Below are 24,269 nucleotides of genomic sequence, written 5' to 3' on the forward strand. Positions count from 1 at the left end.
GCTGTTAGAAAATCAAAGTTGAGCACTTCTATAAACAAGTTAAACTTGTAAAAATAAAAGAATGCCCTCGAATGAAAATTCCTATACTCAACTCCTCTTCATTTTCCTCTGCTAGTTGCAAACACTTTTCTTCTTATATTATATTATTATTGCATCTTCATAATTTCTATTATCACACAAATATTTTCTTTTGGTTTCTTCTCATTTGCCATCTTCTTCCCTTAGAATGTGAAGGTAACATTGAAAGGTAATATTGAAAATAAATAAATAAAAATTAATTGAGACTAATGGTATTAACAACAAGTGGTCCAACTAATAAATTGAGTAACTCAGAGGGTGTCACATTAATATTAAAGGATAACTTGAGAATGATGCTGAAAATTTTTCCTATTTAAACAAAAGGGTAAATGGTAAAAGTATCTTCTTCCTCATATTTCGTTTCTCATATGATTCCATTAAGTCTTCCAAAAAGGATTGTTTTTTTTCTTCCAATCAAGCAAGTTTGTTATATATTGAAGATGAGTGTGTTACAAAACATATCATCCGATAGAATTAAACCCCCAACTTCTTCACTAGGAGGTGTTGATTTTATCAACCACGCAACCCTACGATAAACAAGAGGAAGTTTATTTCCTGGATTAGAAAGAGAACGATCAAAGAAAAGCAAAACTTTAAACACATAACTTAGCTGTAAATGAGATATTGCAATGGAAAAAGTTCACCGAAGAGGAAAACTCTCTTATTACTCTCATAGAAGAATTGAATAATGCCTCAAAGGCATTATCAAAGCAACCAAACAACATAGGCAGGGAAAAGTACAGAGTCCAGCAAACAGAATTACAGCAGATACTGGTCATGATCAGATGTACAATATCATATATGTCTTCTGCTGCTATCCAAGTAGATGGATCACCGAAATTACAATGTACAACTGCAGTTCTACACAGGGTATATGTGAATCCATGACCATGAGTAATATAACAAATTTCAGTTCTGCGCAGGGTATATGTGAATCCATGAGTACTATAAACATGGATTACCAAAAAGAAAAGAAAATAGTACTATAAACATGCGTATTATTAATGTCATAGAGAACAGCTTCTGAACAATCCGTCACGATCCATTATCTGCTATCATCCAGAATACCGACCAGGCACTTTTCTAATAAGAACTCCGCATTAACCCAAGCATGGTTCTTGTCTGGAATGAAGTATTAAGAACAACATTTTGGATGTCTATCATATTCAGTTATAATGAAGGGGTAAAGAGAATAAAATGAAATCAAGATTCTTTTCATGAAAATAAACAAACTTTTTATTCCTCTGTAGCCAGCTTGTTTAGTTTCATGATTCATCACTACATGAAAAGAATCTCATCAAAAAAAGATTCTTTTCATGAAAATAAACAACCTGGCTACAGAGGAATAAAAAGTGAGAAAAAAAATTAAACACAAAAAAGGGGTCCACAAATTGGGTCCTAAAGAATGAAAGCAGACAGATAGCTCCAAGATTTGCAGATAATCACCAAAAAAATTTAAAGCAAGAAAGGATACTGAACATGGATGTGCAATCTTGCCCAACTGCATTCATTAGCCTATCAACCCCTGTCATACACCAAACAAGAGAAATTAGAGAGAAAAGAAGAAGATATAAGGATAAATTATCATATAAAACCAGCTTCCATTGTAACTTCTATCACCCCCCCCCCCACACACACACACACAAAAAGAAGAATAAATATGGCAAACCAGCATTTTTGATAACCAGGACCAGAAAAATGAATGGCTGTATATAACCAGACAAGGACTGTTAGGTTTCATATGATTGAATTTGACAGAAAGGTATCTGCTAATAATCAGAAACATCATAGAAACGAACCCAACCACTACCGCCTAAATAGAACATAAACCACATAGAGCCTATACCTCCTGGGTGAAACTTCAAGTAGGGTGATATATTGTACACGTGACCTTTTAACACAGTCCAAAGAGAACCCTCCTTTTGGTGTTGTTTAACTTCTTCCATGGAAATAAGCCTTCTATTCGACTGTCCCTTTATTCCTGAGATGAACAATTGAAGAAAAACAGTGAAGAAAAGTCTCTTGTACAAATATTTAAAAGAAAAGAAAAAAAGGCTGGTAAATGATGTGAGGCACAAATGAGAACAACAAAAATGAATTCTATCCAAAACTAAGTGTTTAAAAGGAGTTGTACATGGAATCCCAGGTTAAAAGAAGCTCTAACCATATGAAAGACTTCTGTTGAAGTATATACACTTGGAATATTTACTGTTCACGATACTATTCACGTGAACAGTAAAAATAACAGTAAATTTTGTTTTTTACTGTTCACTTGAACAGTAACTTTATTTGTACTGTTTACGTGAACAGTATTATGCTATTGATGTTATTCTACTTTCTATTTCTAATGTTGGAGTCTTGCTACATAAGATTTGTGAGTTTTTAGAAAGCATAGTTTTTATTTTGGTGGTTGTTTCTATTTTCAGAACTTTCTATTTTTAGAGCTAGGAAGTTACTAAAGTTGTAATTTTTTGTTTCCTTTTTCTAGAGGACAATTACTTGTCTCTCAAGTTGTATTAGATTCATTAGAAGCTATAAATAAAAGGGCTCTGTGATTCTAGACTCTTAAGCAAGAATCACAAGCCTCTTCTACTAGTTCTTCATCTCTCTTCTCTTCTTCTTCTTCTTCTCTCTTTTCTTTGTTCAAGTTCAGCTACTGTTTTGATTATTTAATGCTTGTTTTCTAACATGGCATCAGAGCAAGTTTAATCAACCTAGGGACTGTTTTCTCTCTCTTGGCTGCCCAGTTTTTTTTTTCCTTTTTCTTATCTAAGGTAGCCCCAACCTTCGCTGCAGTAATTGTGAATGGCTGTCCTTCTTCTTTGACTTTTGAAGCACCAAGTATCTAGGTATTAATATTACAAACAGGCCCCAAGCTTTCTGGGGATATGTCTACCTATTTGATTCAACTAAGGCTGCTGCTACCCTGTTTTTTTGTGCAAATTTGAAGTTCGATCTGCATTATACTGATGTCCTGAGATTCCTCTTGATTCTTGCAAAGATATGCCCATAATTCGAATTGCAAGACCTAAGTATTGTCTTCCATTGTTTGTGCTATAAATTCTGCTACTATCGTCTTGCTTTACTACTGCTTCCGTTGTTTAATTCAGAATCAAGTTTAGCCTTCTTTTTATCTAAAACTTCTACAAAGACCTAGAGGACTACTTTTCCTTCATATCAAGATCTGTTAAAGTTTCAAATCTAGCAGAAGTTTGTTGCTATGGTCCGAGATCTTATATTATTTGCTACTGCAACTACTATTATTGCACTTCTTCCGAGTGGATTGTTGCAACGACTACTGCAATTTTGAGATTCCAAGCTGGTTCAATATATCTTTTTTTTCCTGATCTAATTTGCTCCTGCCTAAGGGTTAGCGGTTGTTCAGAATTTTTTTTCCCCCCTTGGTGCATAAGACTTTGTCCTGTGAGATGATTTTCTGCTGCTTGATCAACTTTATTGGTGAATAATACACTGCTCATCATTAATTGTCCACGTGTAATGCTACACGTGAGGGGGAGAATGGTACCTTATTCTATATCTACTCAAAATGTGCTGATGGATATTATTTGTGAAGATCTTTGTCCTCAACTTATGGCATTCAACAACGATATCATTACATGTCTTTACCTATATTGTATTTTACCTTACCTACTTGGTCCGCAGTAACCCATACTGTCTTTTACCTTACCTACTTGGTCCGCAGAAACCCATATTGTCTTTTACCTTATCTATTTGGTCCACAGTAACTCATATTGTTTTTTACCTTACCTACTTGGCCCACAGTAACCCATACTGTTTTTTACCTTACCTACTTGGTCCACAGTAACCCATACTGTCTTTTACCTTACCTACTTGGTCCACAGTAACATATATTGTCTTTTACCTACCTACTTGGTCCATAGTAATCAATATTGCCTTTTACCTACCCATACTTTACATGTTACTTGCCTTCTTGTGAAGCATTTATATGGACATTGGAGTTGCAATTTTGAAGATTTAGCATGGATATTTCTCCCTACTACCGGCATTACTTGGATAATGCCTTTTGCCTACCTACTACTTGCCTTCTTATGAAGCATTTATATGGACTTTGAAGTTACAATTTTGAAGATTTAGTGAGGAAATTGCTCCCTACTACCGGCGTTATGTGGATAGTGTCTTTGATCTTGCTATACTTGTGGACTTTGTTCGTCTTCAACATCGTCGATTGTTCTTATTATTGGATGATTCTATTGACATGAAGAATTAAAGTTTTTTTTTAAGTTGGTGTTGATTGTCTCCTGGGTGAAGTTTTCTCAGTATTTATTGACGTCTGCCATTGCTACACGATTCAAGATTGGTGCTACTTTTCAAGTTTATTCTTATTGTGCAAGCTGAAGTTTTCTTTGTGTACACTCCAGCTTGAGGGGGAGTGTTGAAGTATATACACTTGGAATATTTACTATTCACGACACTATTCACGTGAACAGTAAAAACAAAATTTTACTGTTCACGTGAACAGTAAATTCTGTTTTTTACTGTTCGCGTGAACAGTAACTTTTTGATTATTTAATGCTTGCTTTCTAACAACTTCCATATTCAGTAAATGAAAACAAAAATTAGGCGCATCAGATGAAAGCATTAGCGATCAGACACAAAGTATAAGAAGGGAATCTTTTCTCAGATTAATAAACACTCAGATGTAGGATACCCCAAGACACTCATATTCCTAGAGAAGATTACGTGAATAATCAACTTCACTTTTTTCTTTTGTGGAAATATTTTGTCTCACACTTCAAGGACCAATAAAACTCCATACCACATTGTAATCAACTTTTAAATAAACATAGACATTCAGCACCCATTCAAGACAGAACCAAAGAGCAACTGTTAAGTGATAAGGCATATAAATGGTTAAATGCTATATAACATCTATGGCTAAGGGAATAGATCGTCAAGTACCTGCAAGATCAGGATGTGTCCGAGTTAGCTTAAGCCAATCCATTGGGCTATATCCTCTCTCAAAAGGAACCTTGGTGCGAGCTGCGGGCTTTTTGATAACACTTTTTTGTCTCTGTAAAACTTTACTTGAATCTCCAGCATGTTCTGATGATTCGCTCAATTGTTTTGGTGGTAACACATCAACATCAACAATATTAAAAGACAAAGAACCAACTTTTTTCTGCTTGTTACAAGTGCCACTGTTTAGTGAACTTTCTTTCTCTGAAAAACCAGCCATTTCATTAATATTTGCTCCATTTGGAAGACCCTCCTTTATCGTGATACCACCAGTTGTAAGTAAAGTTTCTTGAGGCCCCCAACTGTCTAGGTTGACAGGTGGAGCAACCTAAAGGGAATTTTGAAGCACAAAATGGCAAACACACTGAGACTGTTTTCTGTAATGAAAAAAAATATATATATATATATATATATATATATATATATATAAAATGAGTAAACTAACCTGACAAAAGGTGAAGTCATCATCATTGCTCATCTCACTAGAATTGCAGCCTTTTCCTGCTCTATTCACTGATCTCAGCTAGATAGTCCAAAACTTGTTCACCAACAAGTTTGCTAAGGAATTATATGCCTGCAGTACCTATTTGGAACCAAGGAAATACCAAATTGTAAAAAAGGGAACTGGTTAATATCAATACAAATGGAAATCTAGTATCTGTCCAACAGCTCCAAGGAGTAAGGAGAATGGAAGAAGAAGATGGGATGCAGTCTTCTCATTCTAAGTGCAAGCCTGGTATTGAGACTAGCCAAAAAACAGTTTTGGCATCATTAAACACATGCTTGGATGCCAAAATCTAGACACTGATTTGTAAGTACTTTATATTAACCAAAGGAAATGGAAGGATCTGGAGATGTAAATAGTGCATCCAAATGCAATTCTCATATTTTGAGATTTGGAACTCAAATTGCAACTCTAAAGAATTCCCCATAGTTGGGACTAGATTTGAATTCAGATGTCTCTAAATATCTCGTTATTTTACTTCTTACAAATAAACAGAAACATATTTAATTGGAAAGATGTCCTGGCAACCAATGTTGGCTAAAAAGAAATTGCAACCTTCCTTTTTTATTGTTTTATATAAACATTTTTTTTCAACAAAGGTAAAATCCTATCATTTTCTATGTGTACTTAAAAGGCATGCAAGACAATGCTAATTCACTTTCAAGTTATTCTGGAAACCTGTTTTTACTTGAGAACTTTTGGAGTAAGACAAGCAACAGCCAAAAGAAGGTTATACTTCTGTGTTCATCACTTAGGCCACAATAAGTGAACAACATGCACCTTTTTTTTGGGGTTTTATACATCAATTCACATATGCTTTACAAAAAGGAATCAACTTCAATATTTTACACAAAAAGACCTTTAAATGAAAACCACACATAAGAAATCATGCATAGGGGAAAAATACATTCTTTAAAAGTAAAATAGGAATAAGATATTCTACTTATTTGATAGGCTGAAAAATCTACTACAATGTGTTTAAAATGGACCACCAATTTGGAGATAGTCGACTACTAGGCCTCTTGCTAACAAGTTAAATTTCAGAATTTATACAAAATAGCAAGACAAAAACTAGAAAGGGCTTGACCCTTTCAGTCCCAAAATTTAAAAATGTAAAGCATCTTATTCCGTGAAAGGATCCATTCCACTCTTTTCTATAGTCTGATATCTTGATTGAATTTTGGCTATTTCCTTCAAATCAACAAACACAACCGTTTTGCTTCCAAATCTATTGCCGAATCCAGATTGAGAATTCACATGAACAACCAATAGAGGATACTAGTGGCAATCTTCCCAGGGAGATTATACACATTAAGATCACATTACGTTTGAAAATAAATCCTACCACGACATCCTTTCAACGTTGCCAACAAAGGGGAATTGAATGGGATGATAGCTCAAAGTATCAGGCAAGTTTGATAGTTCAGTTACATAAGCCAATATGTTTACACATTAAGAATATAGGCGTCAAACCAAAAGCAGAACACATAAAGCAAGAAAAGAAAACATGAAATGAGAAAAAAGATGAGTAAAATAAATTTCAGGATTCATTGCACAACAACAGACAGAAAAAAGAAAGCAACTTTTTTTAAGCACTACTGAAGCCACATATGAAAATGCAAACTAATTTAATCGCACATGAGTTTCAACTAACGCCTACTTGTTTCTCAAGCGCAAATGAGTTTTGAACGCCCCCGACAAGTTCAAATTCCTGCGAACAGAGAGTATCAAAACATATTGAGTATATTTCTTTGCATATCCCACACAGGAGAAAAGGCTTAATCAAAAAAATGGGTCAAAACCCGTTTTACTTTGATGAAAGTTCGTAGCGTTAAAATGAATAACGGGGTAAAGGGAGTGGAAAGAAAGAATAAAAGAATAAAAGAATAAAGAAAATAATCCAAACAGGAATCGAAATAGAAACACTGAAATGATGAAACCAAGGAGAAGAAGAAGAAGAAGAAGAAGAAGAAGAAGTCGAATAGGTATTTTGATATCGAGATAAAATTAACTGTCTTGATAACTGAAGAAGCACGAAACCTTGAAAAGGATTAAGATTTCAAGAATTCCAACCATTTTGCGTTTGTCTTCTCGAAAGTCCAAGGTTCCAACTGAACAGTCAAAACTAGGGATGCAAACTGGAATTTCGTTTTTCATGACTGGATATTCCAAATTCCAATTATAACGTTTGAAAATAAGAACAATGTTTACTGTTTACCCCCCCCCCCCCCCCCCAAAAAAATTTATCAATAAATAAAAGAGTCTTTTACATATGAATACTTGAGTGTTTAATGCAATATATTACGTGTAGGTCCCACAAAAACTAACATTGTTAGTCGCTGTTAAGTATATTCGAATTTTAAACATGAAGAACCAAAGTGCCTTCAATTTATTTAATAGATTGTGTTAATATATGGTTTTGAAAAGAGATAACCACTCATTTGTTCAAAAAAAAAAATATATATATATATATATATATAACAAAAAAAAATTATAATAACACAATGAGTTAAATAATTTGAGGGGCATTTTGGTCCCTTCACGTTTGAAATTTGAATATACTTAACAGCGACTAACGGTGTTAGTCTAGTTAGGACCCACACGTAATATATTGCATTGAGGGGACTTAACATTAGTTTGTCACTAAGACGACCCACACTTAAAAAACGTAAATTAAAAAAGAAGAACAATGATCTACTACACGTGACGTAGAAATCTCTCTTTACACTTTCTTTTCCTGAATATGTGGACCCTCCGCATGCACCACTCCATGTCGGGTTTTGCTGGGGTGCTATGTAATTAATGTGCAGTACTGTGCTACAAACGGTCGAGTACAAGCAGCACCTGTAGATAATGGTCGAGATCTCAATCTAAACTGTTTGCATCACATAAGTTGAGCCCGTCCCTGTGGTGGGCATAGCGATCTTTTGTCGTGGGCCCTTTTAAGTGGGTTTCTTTTCTTCTTCATCTTCCTTTCTTCTCTTTCTTTCTTTCTTTTTTTTAAGGGGGGTGGGGGGCAGCTTACGCACACTTCATTTGTGCTCAGGGGAGTAACTACTACATATAAAATTTAAGTATAAGACAGAACTTTGTTGTTGGCCTCGAGGGAGAGGCCCTTTATTTTTATTTTCACTTTTCTTCGAATCCAAATCCCCTACGCCGAGGCAGGGTGTTCACCTCTCACCCCGCCTCTCTAAATGAGAACGAATGGCAACCTAGAGGAGGGGAGGGGGGTTGGGTGAATGCCCTAGCCAAGTGGAGAGAACTCCTTCTCTTTCTTCTTAGATGACCTCCTTATTTTTCCAAGTAAAAAATAAAATAGAAAATGTTACCCCCTCCTTCCCCCTACTTTTAGTGATGCTGCCACTTGCCTACAACCTTAAAACATTTTGTTAGGGTGTCAACAGTGAGTTGGGACTCTCCACCCGTGACAGTTGAAGATAGTACTCCCTTTACATTCCTCCACACATTTAGGAGGGAGACTCGCCTCTAAACATACTGTCCTTACATCTCTCCACACATTAAGAGGAAACTCATCTCTAAGCACTAACAATATACATCAAAGATGAACTTTCCTCCTGATTGTGTGATGAAGAAGTATGAAAAGAACACAATCTTCTAACCCCGCATGATTGGCTCAATAAACCTTTGAATGAAAAGAAAAATATCAAAGTTTTGGCTACAAAGATGTGACATGCGTCTCTTTTATGACCCTTAATTATTCAGTTGACCTTTTTATCCATTATATACAATTCCTTAGAATTGAGGTGATGTAAATAAAGATTTGAAAATGGAATTAAATAAGATGAAGGAGGTGACCATGCTCTGCTCTGACAGTTTCATGAATCATGCTTTTATACCATGACAATTAGTACTAATCCAGGTGCCAATACTATTGGAATTGCTGTTTGAAAAAGGATCAAAACAATTATAAAAGATTCAAAGTTGACCTAAGCAGTTACATCTAAACAATGTGAAAGACCTTCAAATCCATCATGCAACAACCTTATTCTTCTTTAGTGAGAAAGCTCCACACAATAACAGTATCAATACCATCGATAAGAATATTCCCCTTCTTTTATGTTGAAGACCCAAGTGAATCTTATGTTCTAGCCTCATTTTTCATGAGCTTGGATCCTTTTTGAGCAGATCATAGAAAACCACTGGCTTTCTGTAGCTTGAGATAAAAAGGCCCTAAAAACAACAACCATGCAAGTCAAAAATGATTGAGATAGGTAAATGAGATAGAGATTAATGAAACAGAGCTTCTTCAACTTCTCAATTTTGGAATGACTACACTTTTACTGCAAAATAACTAGGCACTTGTATAACTGGCTTTATTGAGTTGATTTTTATGATGTCAGAGCAAACAGTTCATTCTGTGATGTAGGCTTTCAACCCCCCCCCCCTTTTTCCCCAGAATACGGAACCTTTTTCTTGTCAGATCATAATAGTGAACCTTCAGTCCACATCCAGGCATTTGCTGTTATGGAAATATGGCTAATCAACCAAAGTTGATTATTTTTTTGATTGGTACCTATTGAATGTAGGGAAGAGGAGGGGGCCCTGAGACTCAAGACTCGAGATGTCTTGGTGAGCATGGGCATAGTGCACCACAGCTTCACCAACTGCATCAAAAGCTATCTTGACTGAAAACTGAAATTAGTACTCAGCTATACAAAACTATAATAAGAAAACGAATGCAACATATGTGTGTGGAAATGAAATGCCATCATAAGAAACAGATTGCAACATATGTGTTTGGAAATGAAATATTCAGAGGAGAGAGTTCCTCTCTTATTGACTTGGAACTGAAACTAAAAATCACGTAGATCTTAGTATGAAGGGAAAGGAATTAGTTTAAGACAGCATGTGAGTGAAACAGGTTCTCCCACTGCTACAAGTAACTTGCAGACGTAATTGGTGCGAAGGATACTAATACCTTGTAAATAAATTATTGGATAATACCTGCCAGGGTTCTAATAATAGGAATTGCAATTTCTGAGATCAAATATTTAACATTGTTCAAGGTAGATAGTGATTCCCTGGTGAATTCCCAGGTTGGAAAGGTAAGTTCCTTGACTTCCTTCTATTATCATTCTTAGTGGCTTCCAAGGGTGCTGAACTGCTGATGGATCCCAGACTCCCCCTACCTATTCCTTCCCATTTTATTAATAGCCTTTCTACTATTTTGAGAACAGAGAAGGGGGGGGGGGGTTCTTGATTGTTCCAAAACCACCTTCCATCTTCAGTTCCCTTGTTGTATTGTATCACTAGCTGATGGTAATTGAAGGAACTCTTAACAATCAGTTGGATAGGTTAGGGCATCATCAAGTGAGTTAAACCACTGCACTTACACAATGTTGGAATCCTTTTGGCACAAGAGTTTATGTTATGCTAATCTGTAAGGGGTATGCATACATGAAGCATTAAATATGTGTAGCTATTCACAGTAACAAGATTAGTAGAAGAGCCATAGATATTCTGCAGTTGATCCCTTAGGGGGGGGGAGATTTTGTACCTGCACTGCAAGAGCTATGCGGATTAAAGTTGGCTCTGACCATGGTCTCCCAATGAACTGAAGGCCAATGGGCATCCCTAGCGTGTCATGTCCAACCTATCATAAGCAAACTCTGTTACAGAAAAGAAAGCCATTGTCCACTACAAATTGTCAATGGATGAAATAAATAAATGATATTACTGGCACAGTCACTGCTGGCAACCCAAGAAAATTCCCTGCTATTTGGTACCGCACCATTGCAGCTGAAATAACAACAAAAATGTCAAATTTTCAGGCGTTCAACCCTAGTTGCAGCTACTAGATTCTAACAAGTAATGCCAAGTGAAAACAGCGAAAGAACACAATGCACAGCCACTTAAAAAACTAAAATATGCAAAAGTTGTCAAGCTAAACTCTTCTTACCTCCATTCACATAGTCAAAGTCACCATACTCCAGAGATTGTTTCACAATTGGGTATGCTGTTATGCTGTCAAGAAAATTGGAGTTTCCTATAGTTAAATTCATTTACACACTAAATACACTAAGAAATAAATTAAGACGATGTTACAAAATCCCTCATAATAAAGCATTTAAAATTTTTCAAGGCTAGAAGCTGCAGTAAGGAATGATAAATCATTGATATGCATGGCTTAAGCCTTGTATCTAGTATGGCCTCAAATAGGGCTGACTGGAAGGCAATGATCCATTTATCCAACCCCCTACTTTCTTTTGGTCATCATCAAACCAGTCACAAGGACTGAGGACCCATAGTCCCAGGGGATTTTTTTCTTCCCGGGGGGGGGGGGGGAGGCATGGAGGGACGGAGGTTCAAACCAAAGTCCTCCTTGGTCTTACTGCCTCTCTAGATAGGAGGCACCACCGTGCCAGAAGCACATCCATAGCCACCCCCATTTAGTTGGGATAAGGCTTGTTGTTGTTGCTACTTAAGTGTAAGGGTTTACATGTAGCCCTCTGATAAACTTTGTAATAAACCTGGCCAGAGACAGATCTATGAAAACATTCAGTTCCAAAGCCTGGATGGTAGGCACCAGCTTGGGTCAATATAGTCAAAGAAGAGAGATTTTATTGAAAATAATTGCATAGAAGAAGTGTAATTCACTATTTCATTACTAAGAAAGCAGAAAATAGTGAAGTAATGGAATTCTTCAATACTGGCATTGGAAGTGAACAGCTGTAAGCTTTGGCTGTCAAGATGTCGGTGCATTTAGTTGGTCTTAGCCAGGTGTGAAGCAGAGAATAAAACAGTCTTGTTGGGAAAGAAAACCATCAATTGTTGGAACCATAATGAAGTACCCTGTTGTAGGCGTGACAATGACATCTGCCCTCTCGAAAATGCACTTGTGAAATTGCATGTGGCGGTTCCTGCAGATATATCCAGAAAAGCCATGTTGCCATTTGTAGGAAATGGTTAATGAATAGATAAAGTCTGAATATAAATATTTTCTACAGAGGTTGAATTAGGACCAGGTCACTATTGACATAACACAACTTTTTCTAGATGACAGTCAAACAAATAATTACTGAAATGGCTGATATGAAACCCAAGAAGTACTAAGATCACAATTACAAAATGTGGGACTCTAAAGTTCACTACATTTTCTGTGGTCCTTTACTATTCTGCTCTTAATATTCGAAAAAAGGGAGCATCTTAGCTCTCAATAAGTTTATGTCAGTGTCTCCTTGATATTGCTGACCCCTGATGCATAAGTTGCTATGCCCGACCATTATGGGTTCAAATGACAATAAATGTTGGAACAGAGCTCAGAACAAAATTTTCCTGCGAAGCCTCATTTTCAACAGGATAAGATATGACAAAGCATCATCTCAAAAAAGTTATTCCTTTTATTTTAGATTCTTTGTTTCTTGGGAGACCACTGGGAAAACCAGTTCAATGTATGGTTAACAAGTCTAAGACTATGAAATTCAAGCATGATTAAGTAGTCATAAAAAACTCTATTAAGGGGTATACTTGAACAAGTCACAGTGAGATTCTGAAATATCAAGACAAGATTCACATATAATAACTGTTTAAATATGTGAATATACAACTTTGGTCCTATATATATATAGAGCAGTATGCCATCATTATAGCTGCAGGAAGCAAGATTACTCCTTAGTAATGAATATGCCATAAAACAGAGTGGTATATATAGTGACATTTACCTAATTCTCTGGGCAATCAAATAGTCTTTGCTGCTAAAGGAGCCATATATAGAAAGTGCAACCCTTGCATCACATCCTATCTCTGAAGTACCCCTAGTTCAATGGAAGTCCACAACATTAGCTTCAGAATTACTCAACTTTTCACATGGTAATTAAGTGTGAATGCCAAAGGCAACATACAACTTCTCTAAATGAGATCTAATTGCAGCATTACACTCGGATCCAATTGTTACATAATGTGCCAAGCGCATCACTTCTATCTCTGGGATGGTCACATCTACAGTCTTTAAGAAGAAAAAAAGAAAAAGAAAAGAAGAACCCTTAGATAAAGAAAAGCATCAATTCTAATTCTAACCAATACTGTATCTGATGATGTAAGATAAGTACCATGTCAGTAACTTAAACATTTTTCAACAATTAACTGCAATTAATTTTTTGATCATATATATAGGAAACTAGAGATACACAGAAATAAGGATAACAAGAAAGAAAAATGATAATTAAAAAGTACCTCCCATCCATAATGATGATGAAGCTGCTTTACAGCTTGGTAACAGCAATTTTTGATGTCATCGCTACAATCATCAAACCACTGCTTGATCCATAGAGGGTGTAAGAATTATCACAAATTATATACTAGAAAAAGAAATTAGGAAATATCAGATTGTTATAGCATGATGCAACTATATATAGATGGGAATCTTAAAAATGGTGCACAAACCTTTCCATACTTTGCCATCTTGATGTTCAAAATGGTTTCGGTTGACTTCAGCAATGGAAAATTTAATCTGGGCTGGTAAATTTTCAAAACGTAAAGACTAAAGTAAGTTACAACCAAGTATAGCCATTCATCATGGAAAATCTTGATGGAAGTTTTATACAATGTTCTTTATTTACGAAGGAACTAGCTCTACTGAAGTTTTGAGAAGCAACATATTTTCCCCGACAAAATTAGCAAGTAAAGCATAGAAAAGAGATAATATAGAATAGATACACTGCAAACTATATCAAGATACATGTGATCAATGATGACCATACAATACATACAGAAAGCACAGAGAAAATTGATTACCATTTTTTTTCTTTCTATCAGCAATAAGTAAGATTTCCATGAAAGAAACTCATTGATTTTATTTTCAGCATGGTTTATTATTTTAAATTAAGTAAAGCTATAGCTCACCAACAAAGCAGTAGGTTGATTGGAAGGGCTGTTCCCACTGATAGCTGCATATCTGAAAACAGGACGTTATATGAACTTAATTAAAGGGATTGAGAATAACAGGTTGCACCACCTATTTAAATGACCAGGAAGGTCAGCCTGAACACATATGATCAGGCAACTGTTTTCTGGACCGAGGGGCAGCACTAAATTTTTTTAGTGAACATAATTTTAAAAAAGAAAAGTGAAATATATGAGGACAGGGGGTTCTGTGATGAGTTACAGTGGACAACCCAGTGCAAGAGGCTCCCAACTCTGTGGGGTCTAAGGAGGGTCATGATGTAAACAGCCTTACCCCCACTTTGCAAATTGGTGATTTCCCAACTAGAACCTGCAACCACTAGGTTGCAATGGATCAAACTTATGGTTGAGCCAAGGTCTGACCTCAAGTGGTGGGCAATTGCTCTGTTTAATCATGCTGGCTGGGTGAAGCAGGCTGGTAGCCTACCCTTAGGCCAACCAAGGTCTAGCATATCTGAATCTGGTTACTCAATCAACTGAAATGACTGGAACATCCTCTGGAAAGCTGAAGATAAATATGACTCTTCCAGTGGATTGGGAGCCTTCCAGTAGATCAGATGACCCAATGTTGTTCCATCTGGGGTTATCAGAAGATGCCATCAGGAATGCAATCAGTCAATCCTTGCACCAATCGTAGTAGGTATCTAACTTTAGGAAGTAAAAATGATAGAGAAGTAATTAATTTAGGTGTCATTATTAGTTTAGAAGACTTTCAGAGTGTTGTCAGCCAGCCACAGTTCCATCTGTACAGGATTGGCATATTTATTTTCTGTCCAATGTTTAAAACAGTGATTAGATAAAGTTCAATAAAGAAATAATACTGACACAATGAATGCATCCTCAACTGTGCCTGCTAGTATTCCAACATTTCCAATTGTCCAGTTCAAAGGAAGAACCCTGAAGATAACAGCAAAAACAAACTTTAGAATTTCCTCTATTGTTTTCCTAAAGCAATTAAAGTGTATATAAAATACAAATATCCATATATTACTCACCCTGTATGAGATATACATCCAAAAGTTGGTTTAAAACCAACAATGCCACACAGAGCAGCAGGCATCCGTACAGAACCTAAACAAATGTATTTAATTATCAAAGGACACTGCTAACAGTAAGAATTATATATTCAAGAAAAACAAGTATGCATGCGTATGAGGGGGAAAATAGGCTTTGAGGACAAATCTTACGTAGCATGCTCTCTTTTCGACTTATTTTACACTGAACATTTTTCATGACTAATTTTGGGCCACCATTGAACTGAAAGTGAAAAATAAGTTTCAAGCTCATTTTTCCAGGACCGTCACAAAAAAAGGGACCAAGGAGCACCCTTTCAGAATCCAGAAATAGCATGAAGTGATTCACTTCATTGAGTTCATCTCTGGAATGTCTTCTAAAGTTCGCAAGGACTCCTTACTGAATTCTCAAACTCAACTGATTAACTGAATCCTATTAATCAGTGAACCCCTGTATTCTTTTTCACTGTCTCTTCAAGTATTAAAATGAAATCTATGGAAAGCAAAATAAAATCTATTGAACAGTTCATTAGTTTTCCGTTCCAGTCATAGATTTCTCTCTTAATTCTTCAGAAAATGGTTCCCAAGCAAATCCTTGAACTCTCCTCAATCTCAAAGCTACCAAAAACTTGACTATAGATATACCTTGAAAGAGAGAGTGAAATTTCATGTGCTCTTTATCTGCCTGATATTAGTCCATTTTATGTAAAGTGTATATAAAAATACATGTTTCCATCAGTCCATCTGAGTTGATTTTGGGTTGGTTGTCATTTAAATATGTTCAATTTCTTTCAAAAGAACTTTGGCATCAAGACAACCATAATATAGTTTTTCTATAGTCCTAAAGTGAAGTATTTTTACAAAATTAAATCCAGAATATTGGTCATCTGATCCCAGTAAACCCATATCTTCCCATTAAAAAAACTAGCTCTGTCCTCTAAAAGGCAAATTCATGAGACACAAATGTCGAAAGAGGTTTCACATCCATTTTTAATAACATTACTCTCCTCCAGTTCTACCTTTAAAGAACAAGGTAACAGATCTCAAAGGGTCCCAAATCCTATCAGGCATCCATCCGTAAGCATCTCCAGTCCAAGGTAACAAATCTCAAAGGATCCCAAATCCTATCAGGCATCCATCCATAAGCATCTCCTCAAACATTCAAAGCACAAAAAGTTGATGAAGTTTGAATTTTATGGTGTTCCTATGGAATTTATTTTCATCTCTAAATTGTTGTCCTTGATGGCTAAATTTTTTGTCAGAGTAATTATTGGCAGAGCCTGAAGAGAAGTGTATTTGTTGAGAGAGCACCAGGCAAACAAACACTATATTCACATTTTAATTCAATTTTTGTAATCAATGGAACCAATTTAATATTCTAATACACAAATCAGAATTCCTTAATGAAGCCTTTCCACCATGACTGGAGCATTCCTACAAGTGACTTTTCATTGATTTTGACTTCCTAAAGGAAAAAATGGGAGTGATAAATAATTAAATACTTGTAGAGACTACACAATGTGTTTAGCACTAAAACACTAATGAGAAACTCATAAACTAGTTTACCTCCTCCATCAACACCAAGGGCAACAGGGCAGAGTCCTGCAGACACAACTGTAGCAGATCCACTGGAAGAGCCTCCGGAGATCTTGCTAATATCATAAGGATTTCTAGTAGCCCTGCAGTAAATCAATCAATATAAAAAAAGTTGCCATCAATGTTATTTGGTCACTGAACTTTCTCAACAGGATAAATACCAGAATGAAACAACAGAAAAAGGCTACCAAAGGTTATATTACATTTAATATAGAAGGGTAGGGTTTGTTGTTCACTCATTCTTACCCATAATGTGGGTTGATGCCACTTACTCCAGCACCAAGCTCATGCATGTTGGTCTTCCCAACAAGTATGGCACCACATGACCTTAGATGCTTGACACAACATGCATCATTTGTACAAGTTCTCATTTTGTGCAGCCACTTTGTACCTCCTGGAACCACCATTTAAGTTAAAAACTAATTAATAATTAATAGATGAAGACATCTCTAAATGGCACTTAGAAGAACTCAGCAACTGAAGCCACATCAAGGAATACCTGTGGTTGGATAAGGCATACAATCTATTTCGTCTTTAATAGCAATAGGGACTCCATCCAGAACTGAAATTGGTTCACCTAAAAAAAACACGAGTCCTCACAAAATCAGGAGTGAGAAATCACCCTCTGTTAGGTTTCTGTGACATTATATCAGAACTTTACTGTCACACTGAAGCTATTTAAGATTTGAAAACCATGAATACACCACACTGTGTTAGCTTTCTGGCCATCATATCACAACTGAACAGTCACGCTGAAGCCAGTTAAAACTTTGAAAACTATGAATACTTCCTTCCATCAAGCAGCCATATAACTATAGCAAACCACAGCATATGATGAACTTATGACACTTCTTCTCTATTGTAACAGTTCATACATTTGAACAGAAGATGAAATCATTGAACTGCAGTTCAATCTTCAGTTTCATATTCATACCTTGGCCAAAACAGAAGTTATTCACTATCGTCTCATTATGCTAATACTAACAGGTGAAGTTCCACTCATCGAAGGGGGTAGAATTGTTATGGGCACCAAATCCCTATGTCTGATACAAATATATATGCATAATAGACACAACCACAGGTTATGCACCACTGCCACATAACTCTCAATCCATGAGTGTCTCAAGCATGACAGTTGTGACACATAAATGGGCAGAAACCTCTTGTATGTCCCACTTCCAAAGATTCCAAGGAGAGTAGATTGATTTTGTCCCAAGCTTTGGATTTTCTTGTGTGAAGTGGCCTTTCTCAGACTCAAACGTCCATCTTTACAATAGCATCTCAAGCTCTTAGGCTCCAGTGGGACAAAAGAGATTCAGAGCTGACACTCCATCATGTTCAAGCCAAGCAAAAAAGAATCTGGTGAAGGAATAAATAATCAAAGCTAATGCCTACTCCATTTATTTGAGCATGTTAAATGTTGAAATTTATCTAGGGTTATTGATCAGTTGTAATGTACTTAACCAGGGTTCTCAGTCACTTATAATTACACTGTACAATCTCCAAAAGCACAAATTGCACGTCCTTACATAATTTACCTCTACGGATGGGCCACTGCTCAGGGTGAAGAGGGACTACAAAAGGAAAAGTGACCAAAAAAAAAGAAACAACAATCCATCAGCTTTTATCTCCCAGCTACAGATTTGATCTTTGATCATGCAGCTCTCAGCTGCAATGTTCCCCCTCATGTCATGTATACAACTTAGTTCTTTTTTATAACAAGCAAAAAGAATTTTGGCAGTACACACCAGTCATAAGCCAATGGGTAGTTTCCAATAATGTAATTAGAGTGACTTTAAAAAAATAATAATTCAAATTCTCTCAAAATAACATTCAGGGAACAAAAACAACACTATAAGTTGCAAAATGATATGGCATAACAGAATATTAGTATTCTTTTTTTTTATGGGGGTGCCATTAAATATCCTTCATACCATCTGTCATTTTCACAACTTTTGTCCCCTTTCGGTGCTGGTTCCTGAATTTACAATAAAAATCCTACCCCTAGACAAAGGAGAGATATTTTTATGCTGTTGAAAAGTACCTCTTTCATATCGGTGGGTTGATTCAGTAGCTTGCCTCTTAATATCTTCAGCATTTTGGTTTATAAAGAATGACATTTGCAATGAGGGATTGGAAGATTGATCCACAGAATCTAGAAAACGTTCCACAACCTGTACAAAGGCAGAGTAAGCTCATGAGGAAGAAACATATAATTCAATGGAAATATGAAAATTTTTGAGGTTGGAAGCAGTTTAAAGAAATTAGATTTTCATACCAATTAAAATCCATCTCATGTAATGTGAATTTTCAACTTTTTCAAAACCTTTTAAAGTGCAAGGAAAACCTAAAGGAAGTAATGCCGTAAATATGAACTAAAATTAAGGCAAAGATTAATGTTCCTGAAATGATATACCATCAGCGGGGTTATTTCTCCTGAAATATAGGCTCTTGAATAATCTTGTATTGTCCAACGTCGGAAACTTGGACATTCATTATTTTCTACAGTCTGTGGACATGGAGGAAGGCATTCCAGTGCTTGTTGAACTTTTTCAGATGGAGGTGAGTCAGCTGATATTGATTTAACATCCTGGTCTTTATTGTCTGCCATGAAAATTTTATTTCAGATAAAATATCAGTCATATTAAGCGTAAATTGTCGATGGATGAATAAACAAAATCAACCCAGGGAAAAAACACAATCCAAAAGGTTAAAATAGGAAGAAAGAAGGAAAGAGAAAAGATGCTTACAAATAGAGAGGCATAGTAGCAATTTGTAAAGCTAAAAACATAGCAGCTCAATTTATTAATATTCAATACATAAGGAAGAAACTTTCAACAGGAAAAAGAAAAATCACTTCTAAACCCAAATAACAGAGCTGAATCTCATAAAGAAAACTGACCTTCCCAAGGATGGCATGGAACATACAAAGGTGGCTCATTTAACTCCGCAAATGAAATAAGCTGCAAAGTAAGCGATGTTTGTCAGCACAGAGAACGTGATCTATAAGTGAAGTAACTCACATAATTTCATCATGTTTAAATAGATATGGTAAGTTCTAATGTGACCACTAAATTCAACCTGACGAAAATTGAGACAGCCCACATCATCAAACAGATGACCAATAAGTGCAAGTTAGTACCTTCTGAACTAGATTTTCATTCTTCAGAATGTAGACCAATATCACTCCAAAAATTCTCGACTCCAAAATCCATGCCAAAATCTTAATAAGAAATCCAGCCATACGGGGAGCTGCAAAATATGAAACATTCAAGAATTTAATGGATCTGGAATTAGTTCAATAACTGAGTAGTCATCAGCCATTCTTTCATCTTTTACAATATCCAAAGTAGGTTTATAACATAGTGAAGGTTTTTTTTTTAGTTATTTTAAATTATTAATCAAGAAGCCCCCTGTAATGTGCAGCAGTGAATTGCTAACACACAAGCGCAGTAGCGATATTTGAAGGATCCAATGTGAAAAAACATACAGAAAACCATAGAACATCTCATTCCATAAACCATGCAATCGTTCTAACAAACGAATTTCAAGATTGAAACCAAAACCTATATACGGTAATCAAATTCCAAATGACACCATTTGTAATCACTATAATTCAGCACTCATACAAAGATGAACTGAAGTAAAGATAAGAATCAGAAGAAAAGAAAGAAAATTTGAACCTTTAACGTTGGGACTGAGATAGAACTCATCACTGTTAGGGCTGAGATCAACTTCATTCACGGGCTTGTAAACTGTGTTTTTGGACTTGAAAACCCACACCATTTTCAGAATCAGGAAACCCTTGAAGAAGAAATTGTGAAAGACAAACTGAAGCTTGAGAAAACGAAAATGAAACAGGCAGTACTGAAGTGTGACAGAATGAGTTCTGCTTTGCTACTACTTATAAGTGAGGAAGAAGGTGGAAGGCGGAGAACACCAGAAACTTGAATTTTTTTTAAAAGCAAACATAAAAAGAGGAAATATTTATTTATTGTTTTTTTTTTTTTTTTTATCTTTTTTCTTTTGTAAAAATTGATTGTCTTTTTCGGGGTCATAGGATTTGCAGTTATGATTGTTGTCACGGTCTCCAAAAACGATAATAAAGTTGGCAAGTTAACGGTATTTCCCGGGAATCGTGACCAACTTTAATACCAAGAGTTATTAGTGGCTTGTTTGGTTGATTGGACTTTGTGAGAAAAGTAGGTTTTATTTCTCTTACCACTTTCGTGTATTTCCAACCTAATCCGCACCATCTCTGCTCTCTTCTTCTTCTTTGCTAACGCGAGCTAATAGTGGTTAAACCCATTAGGTATAGCTAATCCATGTGGTGAGTAATTAATTACACCCAACTGTAGATTTTAATTTTAAACTATCATTCTACAGAGTTTGGATCCTTCATCTATATGGAAAATTTTTTTTCAACCCAAAAATTTAAATTTGATATGGATTCAAAAGAGAAAAAATGTGTATTCTTAAATTTCTAGAATTTTCTTGAAAAAGAAAAAGAAATCCTTCTTATAGTTTGGTATTTGAACTAGTATTCATTGGTCATTGAGCCTGGAATTTACCTTACATGGGGATTTGGCCCTGTGACAAAGCATGGGCTAGATCATAGTTCAGTCAGACCTTTTGAGTCAATCACTTGATGTAAGGTAGGGGAGCTCGGCTCATTGGCATAGGCCCACTGAGCTCTAGGCACTACTCGAGAGATCAGTACATCGAAAGCCATCGTGTGGGCTCCACTGTGTTTTTGTGCTCCCTCGACGGTGAGGTGATCCCGCTCCACGTTAAGCAGGAAGTTTGTCATTGAGATTTTGAAGTATGGCTGAAACTGTTATATCTAGTCAGCACCAATCATGTGACCTGTAAGAATATGACATGAGACAATAATAGCTAAACAAACCTGAAAGTGATTGTAGAAGATGACACTGCATTTCTTTCCGGGCAAGATATTGACAAAAAAAACCTAAAATTTTAACTACTAAATTCTTGTACTGCATTGGAATCTGCTAGAGATTTCTTAATCAATTTCTTATCCAAAGATTGTTTCTATCTAGAAGTATAGCCCTGAAAGGCTGAAACCAAGAGATTGAGTGAGCAAAAAGAAAGAAACCCAGAGACTGAGAAGCCACTCTAGAAAGCGAAAAAAGTGAGAGAGATAAGATTTGGTTTGTTCCTGGGCCAGTGAACATTTTGGTGAAATGGTTGTTTTGTATTTAATGCATTGAAATAATGAGTCGGTTCATAAACTGTCCTTCAAGACATCTCAAGTGGAAATGACAGTGATGGATTGGCTATTATCCACTGTTTTGCTGAAGGAACTTGTTGTCCCCTTCTGGATCAATTATTGTTTTATCAACAAAACAAAAAAAACCAATGCAAATTGACTTAGAATCTGCTGAACCGAAAAGGTTGGTCAAGCTTTTATAATAGTCCCCTCCTCAAGCTATGTTTAGGTGTTATGTTTCTTCTTCCAAATAAATGGAGATTGTAGAGGAAATCCACTGGAAAATGCCAGTCTGGTGAAATAAAATACTTTATAGCTTTCAGCTCGTGTGCTAGGTATGCCATTTCCATTGTTAAATGGTTAACTTCTTATGGGTTTTTGGCTTTCTTTTTGGAGGTCCCTTTCCTACATCTATGAATTCTTGACTTTCTCTCTTTAAGAACCCTTTTGGTGAACAACAATAAATGGTTTTCAATTTAATTATGTTCATTTAGATTGATTCCTAATCATAATTTGTAAACAAAAACTGATAACATTTAATTCAAGGTTGTCAACAGCAATAATCTATCAATTTTCTTTTCCTTTTTAGTCGTTAGTTAGTTCTCGTTTTCTTGACTGAGATAATAATGATGTTTGTTTTCTTCTCTGCAATTAATTACTGTTGACCATTTCCGTCCAGTCACTCTCAAAAAGAAAGAAAGTTTTGGTAAAGAATTATTGAGAGATTTGGAATTTTAAGTTAGGGTTTTGAATGAGAGTTTTTGTAGTGCTGCTCTTGGCGATTGATTGAGAGATCTCCTTTTATTTGTCTTCTACATAATGAAAAAACTCTCTCTCCACCCATAATAGTAGTATATTGAATTTGTGTATGAAGCACGTTAAATCTCTCAATGTTATTGTTTTGTTTCTATTCCAGTTGACTACATTGTAGTGTTTGGTTTAACACATTTGATAGTGATGAGATAATGAATTGTCACACAAGACGTGTAAGGGAGGTTAGTGTAAGTTGCAAGTAGCAACCATCCAAATTCATTTTAATGCAAAAAGGTTGAAAGATTCTATGATTAGACATTCTCTCTTTTGTTTTCCAAATTCTCTGAATTCTGGTGCCTGGTTTAGAAGAGCAGCATTCATTGATTCAGAAAAACATGACTTTCACATTTATGAGGTGGTGGTGGAGTTGTTGTTCAATCAATTTTAAGTTCAAAGAAGGGGTTGGCCCAGGTGGGTCATGTTCTAATAAACTTTGGGTTCTTTGGTCGAGAGAGTTGAGACAATTCCTACAGTCATATGGAAGGATCAGAAAGAAAAAGAAGCTTAATTAGTTGTATGGGTTCTTATGTCTAGAAGAGAATTTCAAATTCTGAATTTAAAGATATAGAACAATAAGGAGTCAGGAAATGAAAATTCTAATGGAGCAGTTAGTCTAAGCAATAGCAATGTGCATGGTTGGTTTCTGATTTATGTTTTTTCTTTTCTTAACATCCAAATAGATCAACAAACAATGCATGAGAAAGTGTGAGTGGGTGAAGATTGTCTGGTAACATACTGAACTAATTAGTATTTCAAGTTGAAATTAGTTTACATGTGTGTCATCAAAATCATCCTTTAGGAAAATTCACATAATCAAATTATAATCAACTTCTAAAATATGCATTTATATTGAAAAGTTGGGAAATCAGGATGTTAGGTTTCAAGTAGGTCAAATCATTTTAGCCTCAAGAGACCCAAGTAATGTATGAAGAATTTTTTTCTTTTCTTTTTTTATTAGGGGTGGGGAGGTTGGGATACTAAGGAAATGAAAGTTTTTGATCAGGTGCTTAGTTTAAATGACGTGCATGGTTGGTATGACATTACCATATATCTATTCATTAGATAAAATGATTATTGCATGTACGAAAGTTTGGCTCCGCTTCTTGGTTCG

At 35.7% G+C, this 24,269-nt stretch overlaps 2 protein-coding genes across 7 annotated transcripts; both read right to left on the bottom strand.

The window, feature by feature from the left end:
* Positions 1-687: 687 nt before the first annotated feature.
* On the bottom strand, positions 688-7,716 carry LOC149009315 (cytochrome b5 domain-containing protein RLF-like). 6 transcript variants are annotated; one of them, XM_089163537.1, is made up of 7 exons: positions 7,393-7,716; positions 7,242-7,292; positions 5,522-5,659; positions 5,020-5,404; positions 1,925-2,059; positions 1,553-1,603; positions 688-1,200 (listed from the first exon to the last, which is right to left on the bottom strand). In XM_089163537.1, exons 3-7 carry the CDS (start codon positions 5,552-5,554, stop codon positions 1,124-1,126), a joined length of 681 nt encoding a protein of 226 aa, XP_089019663.1. In that variant the 5' UTR covers positions 5,555-5,659; positions 7,242-7,292; positions 7,393-7,716; the 3' UTR covers positions 688-1,123. The 6 variants fall into 6 exon arrangements, with proteins under 6 accessions (XP_089019663.1, XP_089019665.1, XP_089019664.1 ...); XM_089163539.1 differs by having other exon boundaries at positions 7,220-7,292; XM_089163538.1 differs by having other exon boundaries at positions 7,622-7,713.
* A 1,225-nt stretch (positions 7,717-8,941) lies between these two features.
* LOC149009316 (fatty acid amide hydrolase-like) lies at positions 8,942-21,052 on the bottom strand. The gene is made up of 20 exons (XM_089161202.1): positions 20,799-21,052; positions 20,258-20,367; positions 20,018-20,078; positions 19,532-19,719; positions 19,160-19,289; positions 17,615-17,692; positions 17,362-17,509; positions 17,086-17,198; positions 15,502-15,577; positions 15,332-15,403; positions 14,447-14,498; positions 13,988-14,059; positions 13,778-13,858; positions 13,447-13,550; positions 13,267-13,359; positions 12,397-12,465; positions 11,505-11,569; positions 11,283-11,344; positions 11,103-11,198; positions 8,942-9,775 (listed from the first exon to the last, which is right to left on the bottom strand). The coding sequence occupies exons 1-20, from the start codon at positions 20,899-20,901 to the stop codon at positions 9,704-9,706; spliced, it is 1,845 nt and encodes a 614-aa protein (XP_089017328.1). The 5' UTR covers positions 20,902-21,052; the 3' UTR covers positions 8,942-9,703.
* Positions 21,053-24,269: the final 3,217 nt, after the last annotated feature.

This window comes from Hakea prostrata, chromosome 7, assembly GCF_041222555.1.
Source record: "Hakea prostrata isolate BN-2017 chromosome 7, UWA_Hpros_2, whole genome shotgun sequence".
Taxonomy (NCBI): Eukaryota; Viridiplantae; Streptophyta; class Magnoliopsida; order Proteales; family Proteaceae; genus Hakea; species Hakea prostrata.

Coding starts and splice junctions, on each gene's coding strand:
- LOC149009315 (XM_089163537.1), bottom strand. CDS start 5,554: ATGAGCAATGATGATGACTTCACCTTTTGTCAG. Junction 5,405..5,521: donor ATGACTTCACCTTTTGTCAG/GTTAGTTTACTC, acceptor AATTCCCTTTAG/GTTGCTCCACCTGTCAACCT. Junction 1,604..1,924: donor CTTGAAGTTTCACCCAGGAG/GTATAGGCTCTA, acceptor GGTGTATGACAG/GGGTTGATAGGCTAATGAAT.
- LOC149009316 (XM_089161202.1), bottom strand. CDS start 20,901: ATGGTGTGGGTTTTCAAGTCCAAAAACACAGTTTACAAGCCCGTGAAT. Junction 17,510..17,614: donor TATGCCTTATCCAACCACAG/GTATTCCTTGAT, acceptor TGGTGGTTCCAG/GAGGTACAAAGTGGCTGCAC. Junction 13,859..13,987: donor AGATGGCAAAGTATGGAAAG/GTTTGTGCACCA, acceptor TGGATCAAGCAG/TGGTTTGATGATTGTAGCGA.